The sequence below is a fragment of the Carettochelys insculpta genome, chromosome 16, assembly GCF_033958435.1.
Source record: "Carettochelys insculpta isolate YL-2023 chromosome 16, ASM3395843v1, whole genome shotgun sequence".
Classification (NCBI taxonomy): Eukaryota; Metazoa; Chordata; order Testudines; family Carettochelyidae; genus Carettochelys; species Carettochelys insculpta.
Genome location: NC_134152.1, coordinates 5,555,055 through 5,576,347, shown reverse-complemented (window position 1 = coordinate 5,576,347; position 21,293 = coordinate 5,555,055). Strand labels below are relative to the sequence as shown.

Sequence of the window (21,293 nt, the reverse complement as noted above, 5' to 3'; positions counted from 1 at the left end):
GGGAGAAAGGAGAATGACCTGTTTTGGAAGATGTTAAAATGTGAGCAATGTTAACTAGAGCCTAAATTTTCAGGACTGAAGGCCACGGATTCATGCGTAAAAATGGGTGTGCAATTAATTGTCTCAATTCACATACCACAGTTGTGTTGCAAATCAACATCTGGACTCAAGTGATCACTAGAAGCCTAGTTGTTCATTTTCCCAGTGTGGCAACTGTTCAAGCGTGCATGTGCTCAAGTGTGCGCACATGCATGTCAGTCTCATGGCCCCATTTCTATAAGGATTTCAGCCTGCGTGTAATGTTGTGTTTCTGGTATTTTTAAAGTAGTTTGTCCATGTTTAATGCTGGTTTTGACAATGTTTTTCCTGACCCTTAGATCTGGTAGGTGTGGCCCCTGCCAACGTGCGCTGGACCTGTCTGATGCTTGACCTCCACTACATCCTCTCCATGTACCTGAATAGACGTTACAGCCACCTGAAGAGCATCAAACTCTGCTCCAACTTGTTGGTGAAAAACCTCTATACCAGTGATTTACTGTTTGAGCCAGGTAAGGCTTTGAACGCTTGTGCTGGGGTCAGCATCTCACACGATTTTTAAATCAAGCCTGACTGCTAGGTGTGCGAGGTCTAACCCATTCTTACTGCCACATTTCCAGGCATAATTCCACCTGGACCGTTTGGCTACGTCTGGTGCTGTTTGGCACTCTGTCTTCAGCCAGTAACAAGAAGACACTATCAACAGACCCTTACTTTAATAGTAACACTAATAATAACTATAGTAATTTTTCCTTCTCTGACGTCTTCCGTCTTAGGATGTCCTAGTGTCTTTCATTCTGTAGCTTGAAAAATTGAGAGGCAGAGGAAAATTAGATGACTTGCCCAACATCACATGAAATCAGTGACAGATAAGAATGGACCCTGAATTTCCTGTTTCTCAGTCCTGCCTCTAGACCACCCTTCTCAAAAAGCATTTTTTGTCACTTTGAAATCCAGATTTCCTCCAGTGTTTCTTTATCCATGTGCTCCATGCAGCAGAGAGCTTTAGTGAAGACATTTTACTAATACATTGTCCTTGGTTTGAAATCTGCCCAACAATAAGACGTTAGAAGACATTCTGGTGGATCACTGAATGTGTGGTTGCACATGAAAAGCATGTCAGTTCCATGAAGTTGCATGTGCATGAAATGAATGAAGAAAACAAAAAAAATACCTGAACACCAATAAGTCAGAACTGCTAAAAGAATCACCATCTGATTCACTTAGCAACCTGATAGGATTATCTATATTAAGTTCCAAATCCTCCTGTAGTGCTTTTAAGCTACATTTTACAGGAAAAAAAGATAATCTTTCTTTTTTTTTTTAAAAAAAGAAAAAAGCTCTAAAATATCAGGCTTTACAGGAAGCAGAGAGAGTCAAGGAAATTCCCACCGTAAGACATATGCTCTTACTGCAGGTTGAACCACGCTAGTTAACCACCCTCAGGACCTGACTGGTGTCAAACAAGAGAATTTGCTGGACTATGGGAGGTCAATATTGTCTGGTGGCATTATCGACATTTTCACTGTTTGCTGGGTTTCCATGTGTCCTGTTTTTTGGGTTCAGAATATTTAGGGGTAAATTACAGCTAGATAACAGCACAGAACACTGAGAGCCAGGACTGGTGGCTGTAAATGATCTTTCTGTGACCACAGGAAGCTTGGCCATACCCATGATAAAGGCTATCTGGCTTACTAAAATCATGCAGGATGATGGATGTTGCCAGATGAGAGAATGCCAGATTAGAGAGGTTCAACCTATACAATACTCTTGTTTTTTTCCATGTTATAACCTTTGTTTGTTCAGATTTATAGAAAACTGTAATCTTGAAATATTTGTTTGTATTCGGCCTGCTTAGAGTGCATTGTTTCAGCCACCTCTAAACATCTTCAGGTATTACAGGAGTGCTTTGTGTCCTTGTAAGTTTTCTCCTGTGCTTTTAGGGGTGACCTTTTCTGAGGCCCGACAAGCTAAATTGGCCTTTCATGGCATCTCCCCCATGCCACGAGAAATGGCATTTCCTGTCCCAAAGGGAGAGAACTGGCATGACCGCTATGACTACATCAGGTATGTTTACTAAATGCTGCTTTTCAAGGAGGAAACTGGAATGCTTTTAAATCTTTCTTCCTTAGTCTGATTATTTTGTGTATTAACAGAGAGGTAGCCATGTTAATCTGTATTCTAACAAAACAACACAGGAGTCATTTAGCACTTTAAAGACTATCAAAACGATTTATTAGGTGATGAGCTTTTGTGGGACAGACTCTTTCTTCAGTTTTGTATATGTTTCATACTTTGCAAAATGCTTCTGTCTGAGGATTTGAAGGCTGCAGAGTTAACGGTGCAAAAGCCAGGAAATGGGTGTGTTTGGACAAAACTGGGATTATAATGGAAACACTTTAACATCTTAATCTAAGTTTGTCTCTAATGGTGGTGTTATAATTTTGGGGCCCCAAGGGCAACGCAACTCACATCTTCAGCACTTTAATTGTTCATCACCAAATCTGGGTAGTTAAAGGGCTATTTAAGGAATTAACCATAGAAACTGCAAATTACCAATCAACAGATCGGTAAGCAAGTATAGATCACCCCATATTTCTAATATGGTGGCCATTATTTGGAAATAGTTCATATTTGCCTTCTTGCTGTGGTTTGCTTTTATTGCTAACTTAAGCACACATGAACATTTTCTCCAGGTTTGGTTATTCCTAGGGAGTCTTATGACACTGCCCTTAATTCTTGTCTTAGAGGCGTGGGACACACAGACTGCTAGATGATGGTCATCATAGTGTCAGTCAGTTGAATATTCAGAAGAAGAAAATTGTCATAATGTAGATCAGGCCATAAGGAGACTCAAACCCTTATCTTGAGTTGGAGTTTATAGGACTCACCTGATCTGACATCAGATTGAAGCCTTTTATCACCAACAGTAAGTCAGCAAAATAGAGGCTGGCCCCTGTTTCATGAGGTGACTTTCCTCTGATCTTGTCTAGGTTTCCTTCTGATGGGTCCAAGTTGCCATATGACTCAATTCAAAAAGGCTGTTCCAGTCCTGCATCAGGTAGGGAGCCTGAGGTAAATGACCACAGGGTGTGGTACCCACTTGGCGTCTGAGCAGTTTGCCACCCCAGCTTCTAGGTTATCCAAGCTATTGTCCTACCTAAAACAAAGTATGACGTAGTGCAGGTCGCATTGTACAATCTGCTGCGGTTAACCAAATTAAAATTTAAGGAACAATTTTGGTAGAGCACAGTGGAGAAGAGCCATCCACTCATATCAGCAATATAAATTAGTAGCTGTTTACTAGTCTTCGCTACATCAGAGTTGTGCTCCAAACATAATGCCAAGTCTATTTCTGTGTCCAGTTAGCAATCACTCCAACAGCTGTAATGTGTTGGGTGATGAAGGTCCCCCTTCTTATATTCCCTCCTGTCGTCATCGGAAACAGTCAGTCCAAGCAGTTTAGGTGGAACATCTACCAAGGATTAGGAACAACGTTTATTTTGTGGAAGGTAGCCCTCCCAGCTCGAAGTAATTGACTTTCTGGAGGCTGTGAGCTACCCATATGAACTAGATAGTTTTACAAGCAGAAGATCAGTGTGACTGGACTGCTGAGAAAGAAATGCAGGCTTGCTAAAGCACTGCTGAATTTTTAGAAGGTAATAGTTGTAAATACCTTACTTGGCAAGTAAACCTCAATCAGAATCTTCAGGAAGCTGCTCTTCAGGGCGCTCATTAAGCACATTATAGCAAATAGCCCTGCAGCGATCCCTCTGTGAACTCTCCTCTTCTCCCCTGCTCAAAGTCCTGTATATCTTTGTTAGAGTCTTAAGGCCTCCCCATCTGTTGCTTATCTGTTGTGACATCTTGTTGCAGACATTACCCCCGTCCAAGAGATCTGATGGAGCTCCCACTGGAATCCATTAACGCCACTTCTTAAAGGGTAGAATGGTTGCTATTGAGTGTCACAAAGCACTTTCTTCTCCTTTGGCAGCACATCCAATCCTTGTTGACACAGGGGCAAAAGGAACAGGAGTTGAACCTGATCTCCCACGTGACTAGCACAAAGCTGCTCCCCCCCAGCACCCCGTGGGTCTTGTCCAATGTGTGCTCAGTAGTTAGAGTGCTCTTTGCTTTCCTGTGTTGTGATGTGACCTATATTTCCAATTGTTCCTCAAGTTCTCAGAGGGAGTAAGTGATAGAGTGAAGTAGCTATTCAGCTATTTCATCTGCGACAGTGGGATCAGCAGAAGAGGGAGCAGATTGTAGGAAAGAACCCAGCTGTTTGCTGTTCTAATCCAGGTGTTCAAGCGCTAGAAGACCCAATCCGACATCTTCCACGGCCAGTGACTCTCACCAAAGCTGTTCGGGATCGAGTGTCCCTTATCCAACAGATAACTAGTCCCAAGGATGTGAGTATGCCTTTAGGCTGTAATTGTAGCTTCCCTTACCTCCTCTGGCCAAAGGGTTTCCATGTGTCCTGTTTTGTGTTTGTGTTTGTAGTGGCTGCTTTTCTTCTTTTATGGCATGGGCTGTGCACTGGCCTACAGTCAATGAACTCTGCAGTTTAGTGACCTTGAGGGTCCAAAATGTGTATCTCGTCTTCAGTACCATAATATACGAACACTTCACCATCTTTTAATGTAATTTTGCTTGTGACAACCCTGGGAGATAGGAAGTGTTGTTATCTGCATTTTACAGTTGGAGAATCAAGTCACAAAGAACAGTGATGTTTCCAGGGGGCATGATGGATCTGTTTCTGGTGGGATGGGGAAGGGAGAGGGCAGGCCTGTGTCCTGGTATTTTTGTTGGCTGTCATACAGTGGAGAGAGAGAGAAGTTGCATTGGAAACAGTAAAAGCAGCAGTTCTGCCATTTCAAGTGGAAAGTCACCCAGAGCGCTCTGTTTTGCTTTCCTGCATCACTTGGCACACCTCGGTATTTTTGACAAGTTGGATGTCTTGAGTTTTAGGTGATTGGGTAAGAATCCATCAAAATACAGAACAAGTTTTTCCCTTTCTTTCCATTCATGAGTCTCAGAGGGATAACTGTGTTAGTCTGTATCTGCAAGAACAGCGAGGAGTCCTGTGCCACCTTAAAAACTAACAGATTTGTTTGGACATACACTTTGGACAGCTGACAAATTGGAAGCTTATGCCTAAATAAATCTGTTAGTCCTTAAGGTGCCATAGGACTCCTTGTTGTTTTTCCAGTCACAGCAATTGTAGGGAGCTGTGGGGCAGGCCTGATCTGTGTTCATTTGTTTACTCCTTCTCAGGTGTCTCGCTGGTCTCCCTTAGTAACAAAGAGCATCCCTGAGGTTCACTTAGCAACTTCTGGGCCTGTGGAAGCAGTGCATGGTGGGGGTCAGGAGGTCAGCAGGGTAGGAGGACTACAAGCTGCTGGGGATTCCACTGTACCATTACACGCGGTGACTGATGGTGGTATTCACGTGTATGCCCACAGAATGGGCGACGTTGCCATCCCTGCCGTTGGTGTTGGCTCAGATGAGGTGAGTGAGAAAGCACCCCAGACCCTGATATTACTGACTATCCTCTGTGTACATCCGCATCCCTTCTCTAACATCTACAGAATCTTATTAACGCTTCTCTCAGGTCTGCCCCATACCCCTGCCTCCACTGTGATGACTTTGAGAATGTGCAATGCTTTCATTACAAGAAAAGTATATCTTGCACTGAACTATGCAGCCTAATGGCTCAGTCTTCTTTTCCCCATATTCCCTTAACTTCCCCACGCCTGGTCCTCGGCTGGTGTAAATGGGTGTTGCTCTGTTGACGTCAGTGTGACTACGCCAATTTACAGCAGCCGCCATCTGTAAATGCCTTTTCAAGGAAGAATTCAGGTAGAACGGACCAGTTGCCATTCACACCCACACACTTCTGCCTATACAATGAGATGCAGAAATTTGATTATTCCAATTCTTTGGGCTTGACTGATGGTTTAAAGTGGGCAAAAGGCGAAGACTTCATATGGAAACAGAGCTCTTGAACCCATCCTTCCTGCTGGACAATGGGAGAAGAGTTACAGAGATAATAGACGTGAAAGTACTAGGAACAAACCAGTTGAACTGCAAGTTTATTCCTATAGGAGGGGTCTGGAATGCTTGTGGCTGATGCTAAGTAACTCAGCAGAAAGAGCAAGAGTAATGCCTATTCCTGGTTGGAGCTGGTGGAGAAGACTGATTAATAATTAGGGCTGGTGTGAACCTCTCTTGATTTTGTTCTTTTATTTCATTTATGTGTTAAGTTTCTCCAAGCAGGGCCACTACGCTTGTACAGGGATGATCATGCTATTGGCATTTAACAAATAACACTTATGTGTTGATTTGCCCAGACTTTGCACATGAAAACTACTGGTCCAGAGGTGCTCTCCATCAAGAAAGCTTCTCATTGCAGGGTGAGAAAACTGATTCCCCCCACTTCCTGATATTTGTATGTAACTATAGGGAGGATTTGGCTACCCTCTTGAAAAGGTAATTCAGGTTATTCCATTTAGCACTGTCCACTGGATTTGGTGCTTTTATTCTTGGAGGAGATGGCACTCCTAAAAACAAGACATCAAGCAATTTCTGCTTTTTCTTCCTTTTGGATTTGCTTTCAGTGTAGTTACCTCCTGATTAAACTCTTCCCTTAATGTGAAAAAGTTGAGGCAGAGAGACAGTCGTGTCACTTTTGGGAGAAACATGAAATAGGTCCGAAGGGGGACAGATGATTGTGGGGCAGAGAGCACTTGATAGATCCCTGGGATGTAAGTTGCAGTTGGTGCTGGTACACTTTGTGACTCTTCTGCCTTATTCATGCTGACACTTTTGACAATATCTTCTTTCAGAGACTCTTACCGGATCCAATCCTGAAGCTGAAGACAGTTATTGGTTTTGGGGGTTGCAGCACCAAATGGGTCAGTAATGAAGAAGCTTTTCAGAATGTAGCTGCAATACATTGACCATGGGGGAGATTTTCCAAGGCACAAAGGGCAATTAAGTGCCTAACTCCCATTGACTTTCATGCTTAATTCCGTTGTCTTTTAGAAATCCCACCAACGCATCTAGTCTGTTTTGGCTTCAAACATTTTTGTAGTGAAAAGCTCATTTCCCAATATGGGATTTGTCCCAGTGAAATTCTAAAAGCGTGTTCCCCTCGCCAAATCTTCTTACAGATTCCAAACTAATCAGTGTATCACACATCTAGAATTTCTTTGGAATCCAAAAATGCATTGATGTCTTAGGTTGATGTGTGTCCTGCTGGTTATTGCCCTCTGATCCTTCCAACCAACCTTGTACTGCCCTATGTCAGAGTTAAATCCTACTGGGCCATCTGTTCCATTTCCCTGTGAACAAAGGATTGTTCCCTTCTTATATATTGTGCATATGATATTAAACATGACTTGAATGAAAGATCAGCAGCGTTATTTAGGATGTATCGTAAGCTGACTGTTCAGGTTTTGTTTGATAGATATAAATATGCATCTGTGTTTGCATGCAATAAGAGGTATCTCAAATGACATACCTGCACGTTTGCACCAGATTTTTAATATCTACGTCTTAATTCTGTGCATGTCCGTCTGTGCAAGTGCTGGGAGGCTGTCCTCTCAGCCTGTAGACAGGGTCACCTTTGTGCTATGCTCTCATCTGCCCTTGCTCTGATTCTTGCCTTGTCCTGCAGGCGTTGTGGACTAAGAACAACTCTGCAGTGGTTTATCCTTGTCATGCTATTATAATAACCATGAAGATTGAAACTAGAGAGCAAAGGTTCTTCATTGGACATACAGATAAGGTAAAAGTGGATTTCTTTGCAAAAACAGATATGATAACTCCCTCCTTCCCCCAAAAAGAACATGCTACAGTTGCAAATATTTAATGTGTGAAAAGCACATGAGACTGATCCAATCCCAAGCTTGGTTCATTCTAGGGATTATCATCAGCTCACTGGCTCTGGGGCAAGTCACAAGAACTTCTAGCTCCTGGCAAGAAGCAGTTTAAGGAATGATGTCAGATCCTCAATAGTGGGAGTTTCAGCTACTCCAGTTCTAGTTTCTCTTATAGGCTGGGAGTTGTTTCCTCTAACATGATGTTCTCTGCAGGTGTCAGCCCTGGCATTTAATGGAAACACCACATTGCTGGCTTCCGCACAGATGGGTCACCTGAGTATGGTGCGGCTCTGGGATTTTCAGAAGGGGAAGTGTCTATCCATGTTCAAAACCCATGTCCACTCCGTTTCTTCCCTCAGGTACATTGCAGGCATGTGTTGGGGAGCTGTTAAGAGTGGGTTTTACTTGTTTCTACTGAGATCCAGGCACGCTGGTAGGATATTGCATTTTACTCTGCGTTTTCCCTCTTGCAGCCTTTCTTACAGTGGAGCTGTTCTCTGTGGCATTGGAAAAGATGGGCATGGCAAAACAGTGAGTGAAAAAGCTCTTGGGCTATTTGGATTTCACTTACCCAACAACATGCATGACTTTGACTGATGTTTGTTCTTCTTGATCATGCACGTACTTTGCTTATGAAACCAGTCGTGGGACCCTTCCAAGAGACAGTGGCTAAATGCTATTTTCCTTAAATATCCTTAGGAAATACCATTCATTGTAGGTCATGAGAAAGCTTATTACTAAGCTGGTTAGAAAATAGTCATATATTTGTTTCCTGACTTGACAGTCATACATCTTTGAACACGCACCTCAGTAAATCCTGGTTCTGTATCTAGTCCTGGCTTTTTGTTGGTGTGGAAGCCTGCTCAAGAACTTCTCTGCCTCACATAGTTTATTAACTAACTTCACAATTAGTGAATGGGTGGGACTGCCTTTGGAGGACTTTTTGTTTCATTTACATCTTATATGGGTCACTCCAAGTTGATGCAAGGCATAACCTTCCGAAGGGGCTGAGCACATTTCTCCACAGCTCTTCCATCCCATCTCTTTGCAAGCGACTTACATGGGATAGCACAGTGGTCTCCAGCCTTTGTAAGCAAAAGACCATTTTTTGAATTTAAATGCAGTCCAGGCTCTACCATAAATCCATATACCCTTGCCCCAGCTCCTCACCCACCCCTTCTCCAAGGCCCCCCCATGCTCACTGTCTTCCTTGAGGCTGGCAGGGAAAGAGGCTTGAGTTTGCGGGGATGGGATGCAGGCTCTGGTCTTCGGCCAAGGGGTTTAGAATGTGGGAGAGGCTCTGGGCTGAGCCTGGGGCCAGGGATCGGAATAGAGGAGGGGGTTCAGGGTGCAGGCTCTGTGAGGGAGTTTGGGTGCAGGAGAGGTTCAGGGCTGGGGCATGGGACTGGGGTACAGAAGGGGATTCAGGACTGGGGCAGGGGTTCAGGAGGTGGGTTCCATCAGGGTATCATTTACGTCAGGTGGCTCCTGCGGGGTGGCGCAGTGGAGCTCAGGCAGAATCACTTCCGCCCTAGCCCTGTGCCGCTCTTGCGAGCAGCCGGCATGTTCAGCAGTAGCTCCTCGGGGAAGAGTCAGTTGGGTCTGTGCTCTGCTCTCCCATCCATGGACACTGCCTCAGCACCTCCCGTTGGCTGTTTCCCTGTTCCCAGCCAATGGGAGCTGCAGGAGTGGTGCCTACAGGCAAGGGCAGTGTGTGGGGACCTCCTGCCCTGTCTCCCCAGTTGCCCAAGAAACATGTCAGGCACTTCGAGGAGCAGCGCAGGGCTAGTGCAGGGGAGAGTCTGCCTTAGCCCTGCTGGACTCTTGGCAGCCGATCTCACAATATGGCTGTAGCAGCCTCCAGAAAATCGAACCTGATTCCAAGGGACTCTTGGCCGGTGTTCTACAGGCAGGTGGAAAAAATTAAGGGGAATGAATTTTGTTAAGTGCATCAATATCAGAGTAATATACAGGGGTGCACCCCCAATAGAAACCAAAAACCAATATCATATATACCATAGGGATAATTATTCCAGCCCTGCCACGCTAGGCATTTTAGAACTCACTTCTTAAAGAAGTAAATTTAAGCATAAGAGAAATAGAAATCAAAAACGAGACCTGTGCTGTAATGCAATGTAACTAGCCTGCAGTTAGCGTACCTGTATTCAGAATATAATAAGGTAGATTTTGACTATTTTATGATGTTCCTGATTTTGCATTTCTAGCAGTGCAGCAACTTTCATCCAGACTGGCCCCTATTGAGAGCTAATGGCACTTCACCTGCAGACTGTGCCGGCTACGTATTTTGCATAGTAAAAATATAAATATTAATGAATCATAATCCTATTTTAACAACACAGAGCAGCACATTGCACACAGAAAGTGAGACTCCTAAACAACTGAAAATGCCAGTGAATTTAAATAAACAGAATAACATCTCCTGGGCCAAGGCACAAGATGTAACTACAGAAAGTACCCTGGAAACAATGATTTCAAATGGGCAGGACCTCCACTTGTACATACGCATGTAAAAATGGCAGTCTGCTGCCCCCTAATGCCATTAAAAGGATGAATAAGAATCACTTGTGCCACTTCTGCACCTCCCTAGGTGGGTATTGGAAGTGTCCCATCCACATATTGTCTATCCCTATTTAATGCGAGACCCGCTGAGTTAACTGCTTGAGGTGATATGATATTGTGCTGAGGTTCACATATGTAGTCAGATAAATAGGGCTTGTTCCATGACAGTCATTGTCTTTAGTGCCAGACTGTTCTTTGTGGAAGCTTGTTTGGTGAAGAAGTCAAGATTATAATAAATAATGTTATCACAAATAATGCGGCAGAGAAGAGATGGAGTTGGACAGATCGGGACCCTGCCTGTGGGTCTAACTAGAGGGATCTCTGTCTCCTACTCCTATACACCTTGGACGCTCTAGCGCAGTCCCTGTAATTAGTTACTAGTTTTTATTTTTTCTCAGTTTGTATCTTAGCCCCAGATTCAAGTCCTACCCTGGCAACACTGCAGGTAGGGAGATGGATGATAAGCAGGCAGACTAGCCTATAAAAATAAAAATCACTTCTGGGGTGGTTGTGAATCCTTTCTGTGACTGATTTTTTCCCCCCACTCTGTTCAGTGATGTAGGTGAAAGCCCCAATGCATCCTGGGAACTGGGAGCAGTATCTGGGATTTCACCTGTTGTAGGAAGGCTAGCAATATTCTCCATTGCTCATATGGTCTGAACCCTCCTTGGTGTCACGTTCTTAGTAGTTCTACTCTTACTCTTTTGTTGCTGCAGATGGTGGTGGTGTGGAACACTGCTCAGGTGAACAGTGGAGGAGAGGTGGTTGTGCTGGCAAAGGCTCACACAGATGTGGACATCCAGACCTTGAAGATTGCTTTTTTTGATGACACCAGGTAACCTGAGAATAAGGTAAAATAACGGCATAGATTAAGGCAGGAGTCAGTCAGTCGGTGGATCGTGAGCCGAATCCAGACCATCAGATGCTTTTGAGCAGACCCCCAAAATCTTTTTATTTACTTATCATCATCATTTTTTTTCTCAATTGTTTTCTCTGGTGTTTGGACTTGAATATACCTTGCCCAGGAAATTGGTTCTTGACAAAAAATTGATTCCCCAGGATTGATGCCTTGCTGGGAGAAGGCTCCTAGCGTTCCAGCCTGCAGGCACAGGGAGAAAGCTGCTGTCAGTCTTCCTCTTCTCTCCCATCGTGTCAGTGTCATTCCTGCTGCTGGCAGGAAACAGGCCTTTTATCTCTGTCGAATGAACCCTTCCTAATTTCTTATCGCCTCTCGTGTGACAGGATGGTGTCGTGTGGCAGAGACAATGTGAGGCTGTGGCGAGTGCGGAGCGGAGCACTGCGCTCATGCCCAGTGAACCTGGGGGAGTACCACTCCTCGGCGTTCACTGACCTGGCCTTTGAGGAGGGACATTCTGCGGAGCGGGAACCTGAGGACCGAACACTGTAAGGATGGAGACGTTTGTTTTTTTTTCCCCTTAAATCACTTCCCTTGAATTAATACTTTAGAATACTGTAACTCAGTCTGCCGCAGACCCTGGGAACTGTCCACGCTAGCATGGCAAGCTTTTGATAAGTAAGCAAAGGGAAAAGGCTGCACAGTTCTGGCTTTGACTTGCTCATCCCTGAGCACTCTACTGAGCTTTGTCTGGAGAAACAAAGGTGCTCTACAAAGCCAATCCGCCCTTTAATCTCCTCCTTTCTATGACTTCAGATCCTAAAGGAAGCTTTAAATACCTTGTAGAGTGTCACAGGGAAAGGGCATATTTCACTGGTCACGTCCTCAGTGAAAATCTCCCCATGGATTTACCGTTACTGTTCAGTTGGCAGTGGAAAGGGCGCACTAGACTAGTTTTCCCCATGACTTCAGCTCAACTGCTAAAACAAGACTATGGCTACCAGAGCGATTTTGCAGAGCTGCAGAATTGCCAGGTCTGTTAATTTTCACCTTCCCTCTGGTCTGAGCCCTGTTGGCCTTGATTGCCCAGTATTACTTTGGTTTTGGTTAATGGAACTACCAGGGGAAAAATCGTGTCCCCTTATGTTTTAGTCAGAACTTTGGATCAAAGGCGTTGTATACATGGATAAAATGCGATGTGTTTAACCACAAACTAAACCACCAGAAGCATGAACAAAAAGTTCATAACTCTGAATTGAAAAACATGCACCCATCTTCTTTTTACATTTGCATCCAGCTCTCCTAGATGGGGAAGATCTTGCCTTTCCAGCACAGCTTATCTGAAACAATAATAATTCTCCTGAAATATTTCAAATATCTTTCCTCCAGAAGGTTTGCATGCAGTTCCGTCACAGATAAGGGAATGTGTCATAGATTTCTAGGGCTTGTTTTTGTGAAGCTTTTCTGGCTTCATTCCAAGTCAGTGCAGAATTGTCAGACTTGCCTGAGACCCCATTATTTCCCAAAGGGTCGTGGCTAGGGCCCTAGTAAATTCACAGTCATGAAAAATGTGTCATGGACTGTGAAATCTGGTCTTTTGTTTGCTTTTACCATATAATATACAGATTTCATGGTAGAGACCAGCGGTTCCCAAATTGGGGGTACTGATCCCAAAAGGTAATTGGAAGGGGCATGCAAGGTTATTTTAGCGGGGATCATGGTACTGCCACCCTTACTTCTGCACTGCCTTCTGAGCTGGGTGACCAAAGAGTGACAGCTGCTGACTGCAGGCAGCAGCACAAAAGTAAGGGTGACAGTCCTATTCCATTGCATCCCATCCTTCTGCGATGCTGCTGGAGGTAGCTCTGCCTTCACAGCTGGGATCCTTGCAAACAGCCACTGCTCCCAGCTGCCCAGCTCTGAAGGCAGCACTGCAGCCAGCAGCAAAACAGAATTAAGAGGAGTAGTACTTCAGCCCCAGGTACAATCACTTTGCAGCTCCCCCCACAACTCCTTTTTGGGTCAGGACCCCTACTATGACAGCCCCTGAAACCGCAGATTTAAGTAGCTGAAGTCATGACCTTTTAAGGTTTTTAAAATCTGGTGACTGTGAAATTGACCAAAATGAACCATGAATTTGGTATGGCCCTAGTCATGATATGTGGTTATGTCTGCTCTTTGGTTTGAAGTAGTGGAAGAGGTACTGGGCAAAAGTTGACAGACCTTTTGATTCCGCAAACTGATCCTAGTCTCCTTCTGGTCCAAGTGAGTAATCGATCTTTGGTCTCCAGCCAGTTTTGGGATGGGTACTTGGGAGTCAGTTTTCCTCCTTGTTGATTCTCGATAGAGGCATCTGTGTCTTACAATAATGGAAGTAACGCAAGATTTGTGTACTTAGTTTTATGTTTTACTACACTTTGGAATGCAGGTCTCGGCCTCTGTACCTCTGTTTTTATTTTCTAAATTAGAAAAAAAGTGAAAAAAATCTTTTTAATGATTCCTCTGTAACTGGCAAGTAGAGTTTACTACTTTTCCCTCCGCAAAGGAAAAAATATGATCTCCTGGTAAGAAGTAGCTGCATCCCAAATACAATTTTCAGTTGTTTCCCACACGCTGAGTATCTACTGAAGTTTTTGTGTGTACACCCACACCCACCCACAGCCCCCCCACACACATACGGCAACTGAAGATCATTTTTGTGACTGACTAGTGGCTTAGAGATGCAATACTCATGAGTTTTACTTTTCTCCCTGTCATTTGTTGGGTGACTTAACTCTTGACATGTTTCTCTGAATCTCTCGACCTCTCTTTTCCTTTTGCCTTTGAAAGAATGATCTACTATCACCTCCTAGTTCAGTGATGGGCAAGATATGGTCCACCAGGCTGCTGGATCCAGCCCACTAACTGCCTCAGGCACAGAGCAGCCAGCTGCTGCTTTAAGCAGTTTCCTGTAGCTCTCTGCTTGGGGTGGGAGGGGGCAGTGTCCAGCAACAGGAGCTGAGAGATTTTGTTAGGGGGCGTGGTAGTAGTAGTAGTAGGCATCCTTCAGTCTGTATAGACTATGGATCGCGCCCTTTAAAGTTTCAGTTGAGGACTTCATTTACAGCGTCTATTGTGACTGATGACCCACACGAGAGTGACAGTCCTTGCTGCATCTCTTGCAGATGTAGTGGGTGTCTGGCAAGTCCTTATTGTGCTTTCTGTGCGCTCGCTTCTCCTCTGCTAGCTGTCTGATCCTCATCTCACCCTTCTGAAGGCCCTTGTGTAACCCCTGCCTCCATCTGCTGCAGTCGTCTGCCAGTTCTTCCCAGTTGTCCAGCTCAATGTCTACCTCTCTGAGGTCTCTCTTGCACACATCTTTGTAGCGCAACTGGGGGCATCCGGGAGGTCTTTTGCCAGAGGCTAGCTCACCATACAGGATGTCTTTTGGAATCCTTCCATCATTCATCCTGTGGACGTGGCCAAGCCAGAGGAGTCGACGTTGCCTGAGGAGGGTGTGCATGGTTGGGATTCCAGCTTGCTCGAGGACGGCAGTGTTGGTCACCCTGTCCTTCCATGGTATTCCAAGGATGCGCCTGAGGCAGCGCAAGTGGAAGACGTTCAGCTTCTTTTCCTGGAGGGCATACAGGGTCCAAGTCTCGCTGCCATAAAGGAGGGTGCTGAGGATGCAGCTTGGGTATGGTGTTCCACCTGTGTCCTGCAAGGCAGCACTACCAGGAAAAGGGGGCGTGGACAGTGCATAAAACCTCCACCTCCCCTTCTCAGCATCTGGAGCAGTGAGCCTCAGGGAGCAGTTTTGAACTGTCTGGGGCTGCAGCAGGCAGAGAGCCTTCCTCAGGGTCCTGCAGGGCTGCTGACCAGGAGTCACACAGATAAATCTCCCAGCCAGAGCCTGCCTCTGGCACCTCAGATCCACCCTCCCTCTCCCCAGTGCTCTGTCCACCCTTCCCCTCATAACCCAAACCCTCTGCCCCTCCTCCTGCACCCATACCTCCTCACAGAACCTGCATCCCAGTTCCCCACCCCAGGTCACAAATCTCCTGTCCTATATCACAACCCAAACCCCTGCACGCCAGACCCTGCCCCAGGTCACAACCATCTCCTTCACCCAACTCTCTCCCAGACCCCACATGCCCTTGTGCACACCGACCCATTACCCCAAGCGCCCTTCTTCACCACACCAAATTCTTGGTGTGTCCCTTCATGAAAAAGTGTTGCCCACCCCATCCTATTTACAGATTCCCAAGCTAGCTCCTGCTGAAAGTCAAATGCTTGAATCTTGTGCCCCGTCAAGCGACCATATTACAAACCAGAATTGCTAATGGTTGTATTTTTAAAATTATCCCAAGCTTGTTTACCAAAGTGTAATGTAAAGTTAACATTGAAACAAAATGCAGAATGCACTTTTGCTAAACAGTGTCTCTGAAGTTCCCATGATAGTGTCTGATGGTGCTGTGCTTTCTCTTTCAGCTTTGTTTGCAGCAGGAGCGGTCACATCTTGGAAATTGACTACAAGAACGTCACGATTAGAAATGCCCGGCGCCTCTTGCCTTCTCAGATACAGCACTCTCACCGGCGGGAGAAACAAACTTTTAACTCGGGTACGGGCTTTGGTGGGGGATGTGTAGATTACCAAGAGGAAGTGGGGCATGCTGTATGATGAACTTTCACCAGAAAAGTTCATACTGAAATTGTCTCCTGAGTTTAAAGAGCCCTGCTGAGGGAACACCAGACAGAAGAAAACCTAGGACCCGGATTTCATAATACGTGCAAAATTGGTGGAATCGTAGGGGATCATCTGCAGGATGAGATAAGATGATATCACACTAGTAGTAAGGTTTTAGGGAGCACAGCTGGAACTACAGACAGTTTCTTCTCCAGTGAAATGTCCTATGCCCTTAAGGGGAGAAAGACATATAACCTGAACAGATCTGCTTTTGGGGTTAGATTAATATGATGCTTGTAGTCACTTCTAACCCTATGATTCATTTACCCATAAATCTATATAAACTGACATAATCCTAACCTATTAGGCTTAGTGCAGGAGTGATATGGTGTATTTCTCTGGCGATTTTAATACAGCAGATCAGTTGATCTGATAAGCCCTCCTAGTCTTAACCTGTGAATTTGAAGAATCTGGACATCTTAGAGACGAACACGTTTATTAGATCATGAGTTTTCGTGGGTAAAACCCACTCCTTCAGATGGAAATGGACTATAAAAAACAGAATCCTGGATCTATATAGCAGGAAGCAGGGTAGGGGAGGGGGAAGGAAGTTACCTTTCACTAGGAGGACCAGTTACTGAAGAAAATTAAGTTGGATGTGTCTCATTTCTGTGAATATCAAAGGTGGGGAAATTGCCCTTGTAATACATAAGCCAGCAAAGATCTCTGTTCAGGTCCAGGTTAAAGGTGTTAAATTTTTAAATGTAAATGTTCCTTAAACTGTTCTTTCATTGTCTTGGCTTGCATTCCATCCCCTTTGTTCATATTAATCACGTTGAGTATCTGATAATTAATAGCCTTTTTAGTAAAGACTGAAGCAAAATAGACATCACCCACCTCAGCCTACTTCATGTCACCAGGAATTAGCACTCGTTCCCTATTAAATTGAGGACCTGTGCTTTCCTTCAGCTTTCTTTTGCTCCTAACATCTTTATAGAACCTCATCTTGCCTTTTATGTCCCTTTGCCAGGTCTGACTCATTTTGTGTGTTAGCCTTCTTTCTGTTTAGTTCCTGCTTGCTAATCCAGTTATCTTGTTCTCCTTGTTAGCAGTTTGTCGGTGTTTCCGCTTTTTGTCAGATTTGTTTTTCATTTTTAGTTTATTAAATAACTCCTGATGCCCAGATGAGCCTGTTACTGTTGTTGCTATCTTTTCTTCACATTGCGATACTTTGTGTTTGTCTTTGATACTGTCTCCACGAGAAACTACCATCACTCCTCTATCCCTTAGATTTTCTTTCCATGAGACCTTTCCTGCCAGTTCTCTTAATGATAAAATCTGCTTTTTGAAGTGCATTATCCTTGTTCTGCTGCTCTCATACCTTCCTGACTTTGAATAATGAAATCTGTCGTTTCATGATTACTTTCACCCAAATGAGATTCTACCTTAAGATAGGCAGCCAATTCCTCTTTGTTCAGACAGGTTAAAATGGTTGTCCCCCAAGTTACTTCCTCCACTTGCTGAAACAAGAAGGTGTTCCCAGTACATTCCATGACCTTGTTGGAAATGGTGTTTTGGCATGTTACTTTTTCAACAGGTGTAATTATAGCTCCCCATTACCAACAGTTCTCATAATTTGGATGTTTCTATTGTTTGTCCTAGAAGTGTTCATCCCGTCCCGGTCCTTACTTGACGATCACTAATGAATCTCCCTCATCCCCAAACACATGCACCATGATCCATTCCATTTCCATCTTATAGTGCTTTGCTTATGTCAATGAATTAAGCTTCCCAATCTCTCTCTTTGATGAGGGTGATTATCAGTCCTATGTTATAGTTGGGGAAACTAAGGTTTAGAATTTAAGCCTGAATCAAAGTCACAGGTCGTCCTAGGGGTAGTGTTTCTGGGTTCCAGTGCTTTTCATTAGACTAGACTTTGTTGATATATAGTCTTAAACAACAGCTGGTTTAGCCTTTTCTTGAGGCACATAGTCTCCTTTGCTACATTCTTACCTCCTTCCCTCTCTCTCTCTCTCTCTCCTTCTCTTTCCTCTCTCTTGTTTCTCCCTATGTAGCCAAACCACTTCATGAAGATAAAGGAAATGCTTTTTTATATAATGTACAATTAGCCAGTGTCTCTCATTTCTGCAAGATACTGTTAAAGCCAAGAGACGGCACTGTTTGAGACATTATTGGACGTTTCTGTGGATAACAAGGATGCTCCCAGTTATAATAGTAATATTAAAGTTGAACAAGCATTCTGATTGTCATAAAAGCCTTTCTGATTAGGGGCATGATGTATCATCTAGCAATTGAGGGCTAGGAGGAAGTGTTCCCAGGGAGCAGCTTGGGCTATAACTGCTGCTGCAGAGTTTTTTATGTCTTCTCTGAATTACTCAGTGTTGGACTACTGGCCTGATCCAGCTTGATAATTTTTCTGTTCTTACAGTGTGCTAATTAGTAATCTGTGTTTACTGCCAGGCCCTGGGATTGCTATAAACAGTATTAGCGTCTCCTCTACCTTCTGTGCTACAGCCTCAGAGGATGGCTATCTGCGTCTATGGCCACTGGATTTCTCAGCAGTCTTCCTGGAGGCAGGTGAGTTAGACCTTGGATCTCTCTTACTTGCTCTCCACTCAGCTCTGCATTCATGTCTGCCTAGCCCTATGGGGCCAAAGCCTTCTTGGAGAAAAAACGGAATGCAGTCCTAAGTTTTTACTCCACTGCTCTTCTGTCCCATTCCCAAACCTGAGCTCCTGTTGAAACTGAACTGTATTCTTGGCTTCCCTCAGTGAGCTAGACCTGGTGTAAAGTAATGGCCAACTCTAATGGTGGAATGTTAGGAAAGTTTGTACGGAGTGAATCTTGGGGAATATCTCTTTAGTTGCTCAAGAATGGTCCTTGTGTTTTTGGAATTCTAGAGAAAGGCAGGAATCTTCTGACAAAGGTAAAAACATGAGCCCTGAATGCTTATTGCATATCTGTCCAGTGGAAAATTGATGGGAGAAGCACAGGAGTTGTTCTTCCATCCTGGCATGAAACGCAGGGATACTGAAAAATAAAGATGTCCAAAATGGCACTGGCTGGGATATGTAGCTAGACTGAAACCTGGTCAGTTAGTTGTAGTCTAGATATACCACTTTTTTGGGTCCTGGGATAATTTATCAACTGGAAAATCTGTTTCCCCAGAACATGAAGGTCCGGTGAGTTCTGTCCGCATCAGTCCAGATAGTCTCAAAGTTCTGTGCACCACCTTCACTGGGAACCTTGGTTACCTGGATGTACAGTCCCAGGGCTACCATACCCTCATGCGCTCCCACACTGACTCTGTACTGGCATTCTCTGTGGAGGGGCTCCGGAAGCAGATGGCTACAGTGTCCCAGGATAACACCATCCGGATCTGGGACCTTGTGTCCATGCAGCAGGTAGTGTAAGATCATTTTCTTCATGAAGATAGAGGGAGTAGTAGTCGAAACTTAACTTCTGTGGCAAAGCTGTAAAGAGGAAGTCTGCACTGTCTTTGTTTATTCCAGCTGTCCTTAGATGGTGCTAGTAACATACCTCATTTTAAAATCACTTAAGTCTACCATAAATAACAATTATCTCCAGAAGAAATGCATGGAGTTCAAGAGTTTTCAGTGTAGTTTGGCTTTACTGCCAAAAGTCAAATATCTAAAATAGCACTTGTTTTTCTTCCACCTAGTAAATATTATAAGCTAATGTTAGGCCATAACAATCAGGCCATGCTCTGTAGGCATGTGTGCATTTCAGGAAAACACTAGCAGCTGGCCCCTGTGAGCTGACTTCAGCTTTGTCTATGGGACTGTAAAATTGCAATATGAATGTTTAGGCTCAGTCTGGAGCTCAGGCTCTGGGACCCAACAAGTGGGGAAGATCCTAGCCTGAATGTCTCCAACGCATTTTTATAGCTGTACAGCCCAAAAGCCTGTTGAAGCCCAGAGAAAGACTCCTGTTAATTTCACTAGGCTTTGGGTCTGGCCCCAAGAGGTTATGCAGCTCCACTGTAATGACTAGTTCCTGATAGTGTACTGGGATGTAGGGTTCTCTCATTTTGCCACGTACTTCTGCCAGGTTTTGCATATCCTGTATGTCCGTTTCCCACAGCTATATGACTTCACTGCCTCTGATGAGATGCCTTGTACTGTGGCCTTTCACCCTGCACAGCAGATCTTTGCATGTGGGTTCAGCAGTGGAGTGGTGAGAATCTTCAGCCTGGCTGCCTCGGATCTACTAATGGAACACAAGTATGTCTGACAAATGGGTGCTGCATATGCATATTCATACATACAAATACAAATCTTGGGAGTCATGGCAATGGTCTACATGAGAGAGCCACCCACGTGGTCAAATATCAGGCGCTAACATTAGTGTTGGGCCATAATGGAAGAGCCCATTCCTTAGACTTGGCCATCTCATCAAGTGAATTACAGCCAACTGGCTTTCAGAAAGGAAGAGTCTAGGGGAACATGGGTGTGGGGTGTGTGAGGTCTTATTAAGGGCTGACAGTTTAGTACTGGAGAGAAGTGACCAAAGAATAGGGGAGGCAGTCAGGCATGTTGGAGGCCAGTCAGAAAAGAAGCATGTGGGAACCTTTTACTGGGAAGTGGAGGATGACCAAAAGTGCATTTCAGTGTGCAGATCTGCCATCCTGGAAATTATTGGCAGCAAGAACACTGTACCTGTTGATCAGCCTCTCCAAGCTATCCTGGGAATAAAGACAATCAACTGTTCTATAATATAACAGGGAAAAAATGGGTGGACTTCTCACTCTGTCTGCTCTTCTTTCTGATCCAGGCAGTCCTCAGTGCACTTCATATCAGTTCACTCTGCTTTTTTGCTGCCACTGTGTCTCATGTTTTCTGTGTTATGTAGGCAGCACCGTGGTGCAGTCACTGGTTTGACCTTTTCCCCAGATGGCACTTCGATGTTCAGTTCCTGCTCGTGTGGGACTCTGGCTCTTTACAGCTATGCAGCCCAGAAGAGTCATGTCCTCAGAGTTCTGGGTAAGGGTTTTGCATTCTTCTGGCTGGTATTGGCTCCAGGACTAACAGGCTCAAAATTCCACAATGAATTTTGCAGAAGGGATCCTATGATGCTTTTGAGATAAGTTAACTGTATTTCTCTCCTGCAAGGTAACATTACTCTTATTTAAGGCCATAGTACAAGACATCTCATCAGAGGCAGTGAAGTCATATAGCTGTGGGAAAGGGACATACAGGATGTGCAAAGCCAGGCAGGAGTATGTGGC

General features: G+C 44.5%; 1 protein-coding gene across 2 annotated transcripts in view; it reads left to right on the top strand.

Moving 5' to 3' along the window:
* Positions 1 to 21,293, top strand: part of WDR90 (WD repeat domain 90) — a 46,088-nt gene that overhangs the window by 3,605 nt on the left and 21,190 nt on the right. For both annotated transcript variants that reach the window (XM_075010816.1, XM_075010818.1), the window contains exons 5-21: positions 378 to 548; positions 1,980 to 2,103; positions 3,030 to 3,097; positions 4,339 to 4,448; positions 5,314 to 5,547; positions 6,390 to 6,452; positions 6,885 to 6,953; positions 7,718 to 7,828; positions 8,136 to 8,281; positions 8,396 to 8,453; positions 11,219 to 11,337; positions 11,745 to 11,906; positions 15,829 to 15,959; positions 18,506 to 18,622; positions 19,214 to 19,449; positions 20,150 to 20,289; positions 20,918 to 21,048. In XM_075010816.1, the coding sequence (XP_074866917.1) occupies positions 378 to 548; positions 1,980 to 2,103; positions 3,030 to 3,097; positions 4,339 to 4,448; positions 5,314 to 5,547; positions 6,390 to 6,452; positions 6,885 to 6,953; positions 7,718 to 7,828; positions 8,136 to 8,281; positions 8,396 to 8,453; positions 11,219 to 11,337; positions 11,745 to 11,906; positions 15,829 to 15,959; positions 18,506 to 18,622; positions 19,214 to 19,449; positions 20,150 to 20,289; positions 20,918 to 21,048 (2,190 nt within the window). The remainder of the gene's footprint in view (positions 1 to 377; positions 549 to 1,979; positions 2,104 to 3,029; positions 3,098 to 4,338; positions 4,449 to 5,313; positions 5,548 to 6,389; positions 6,453 to 6,884; positions 6,954 to 7,717; positions 7,829 to 8,135; positions 8,282 to 8,395; positions 8,454 to 11,218; positions 11,338 to 11,744; positions 11,907 to 15,828; positions 15,960 to 18,505; positions 18,623 to 19,213; positions 19,450 to 20,149; positions 20,290 to 20,917; positions 21,049 to 21,293) is intronic.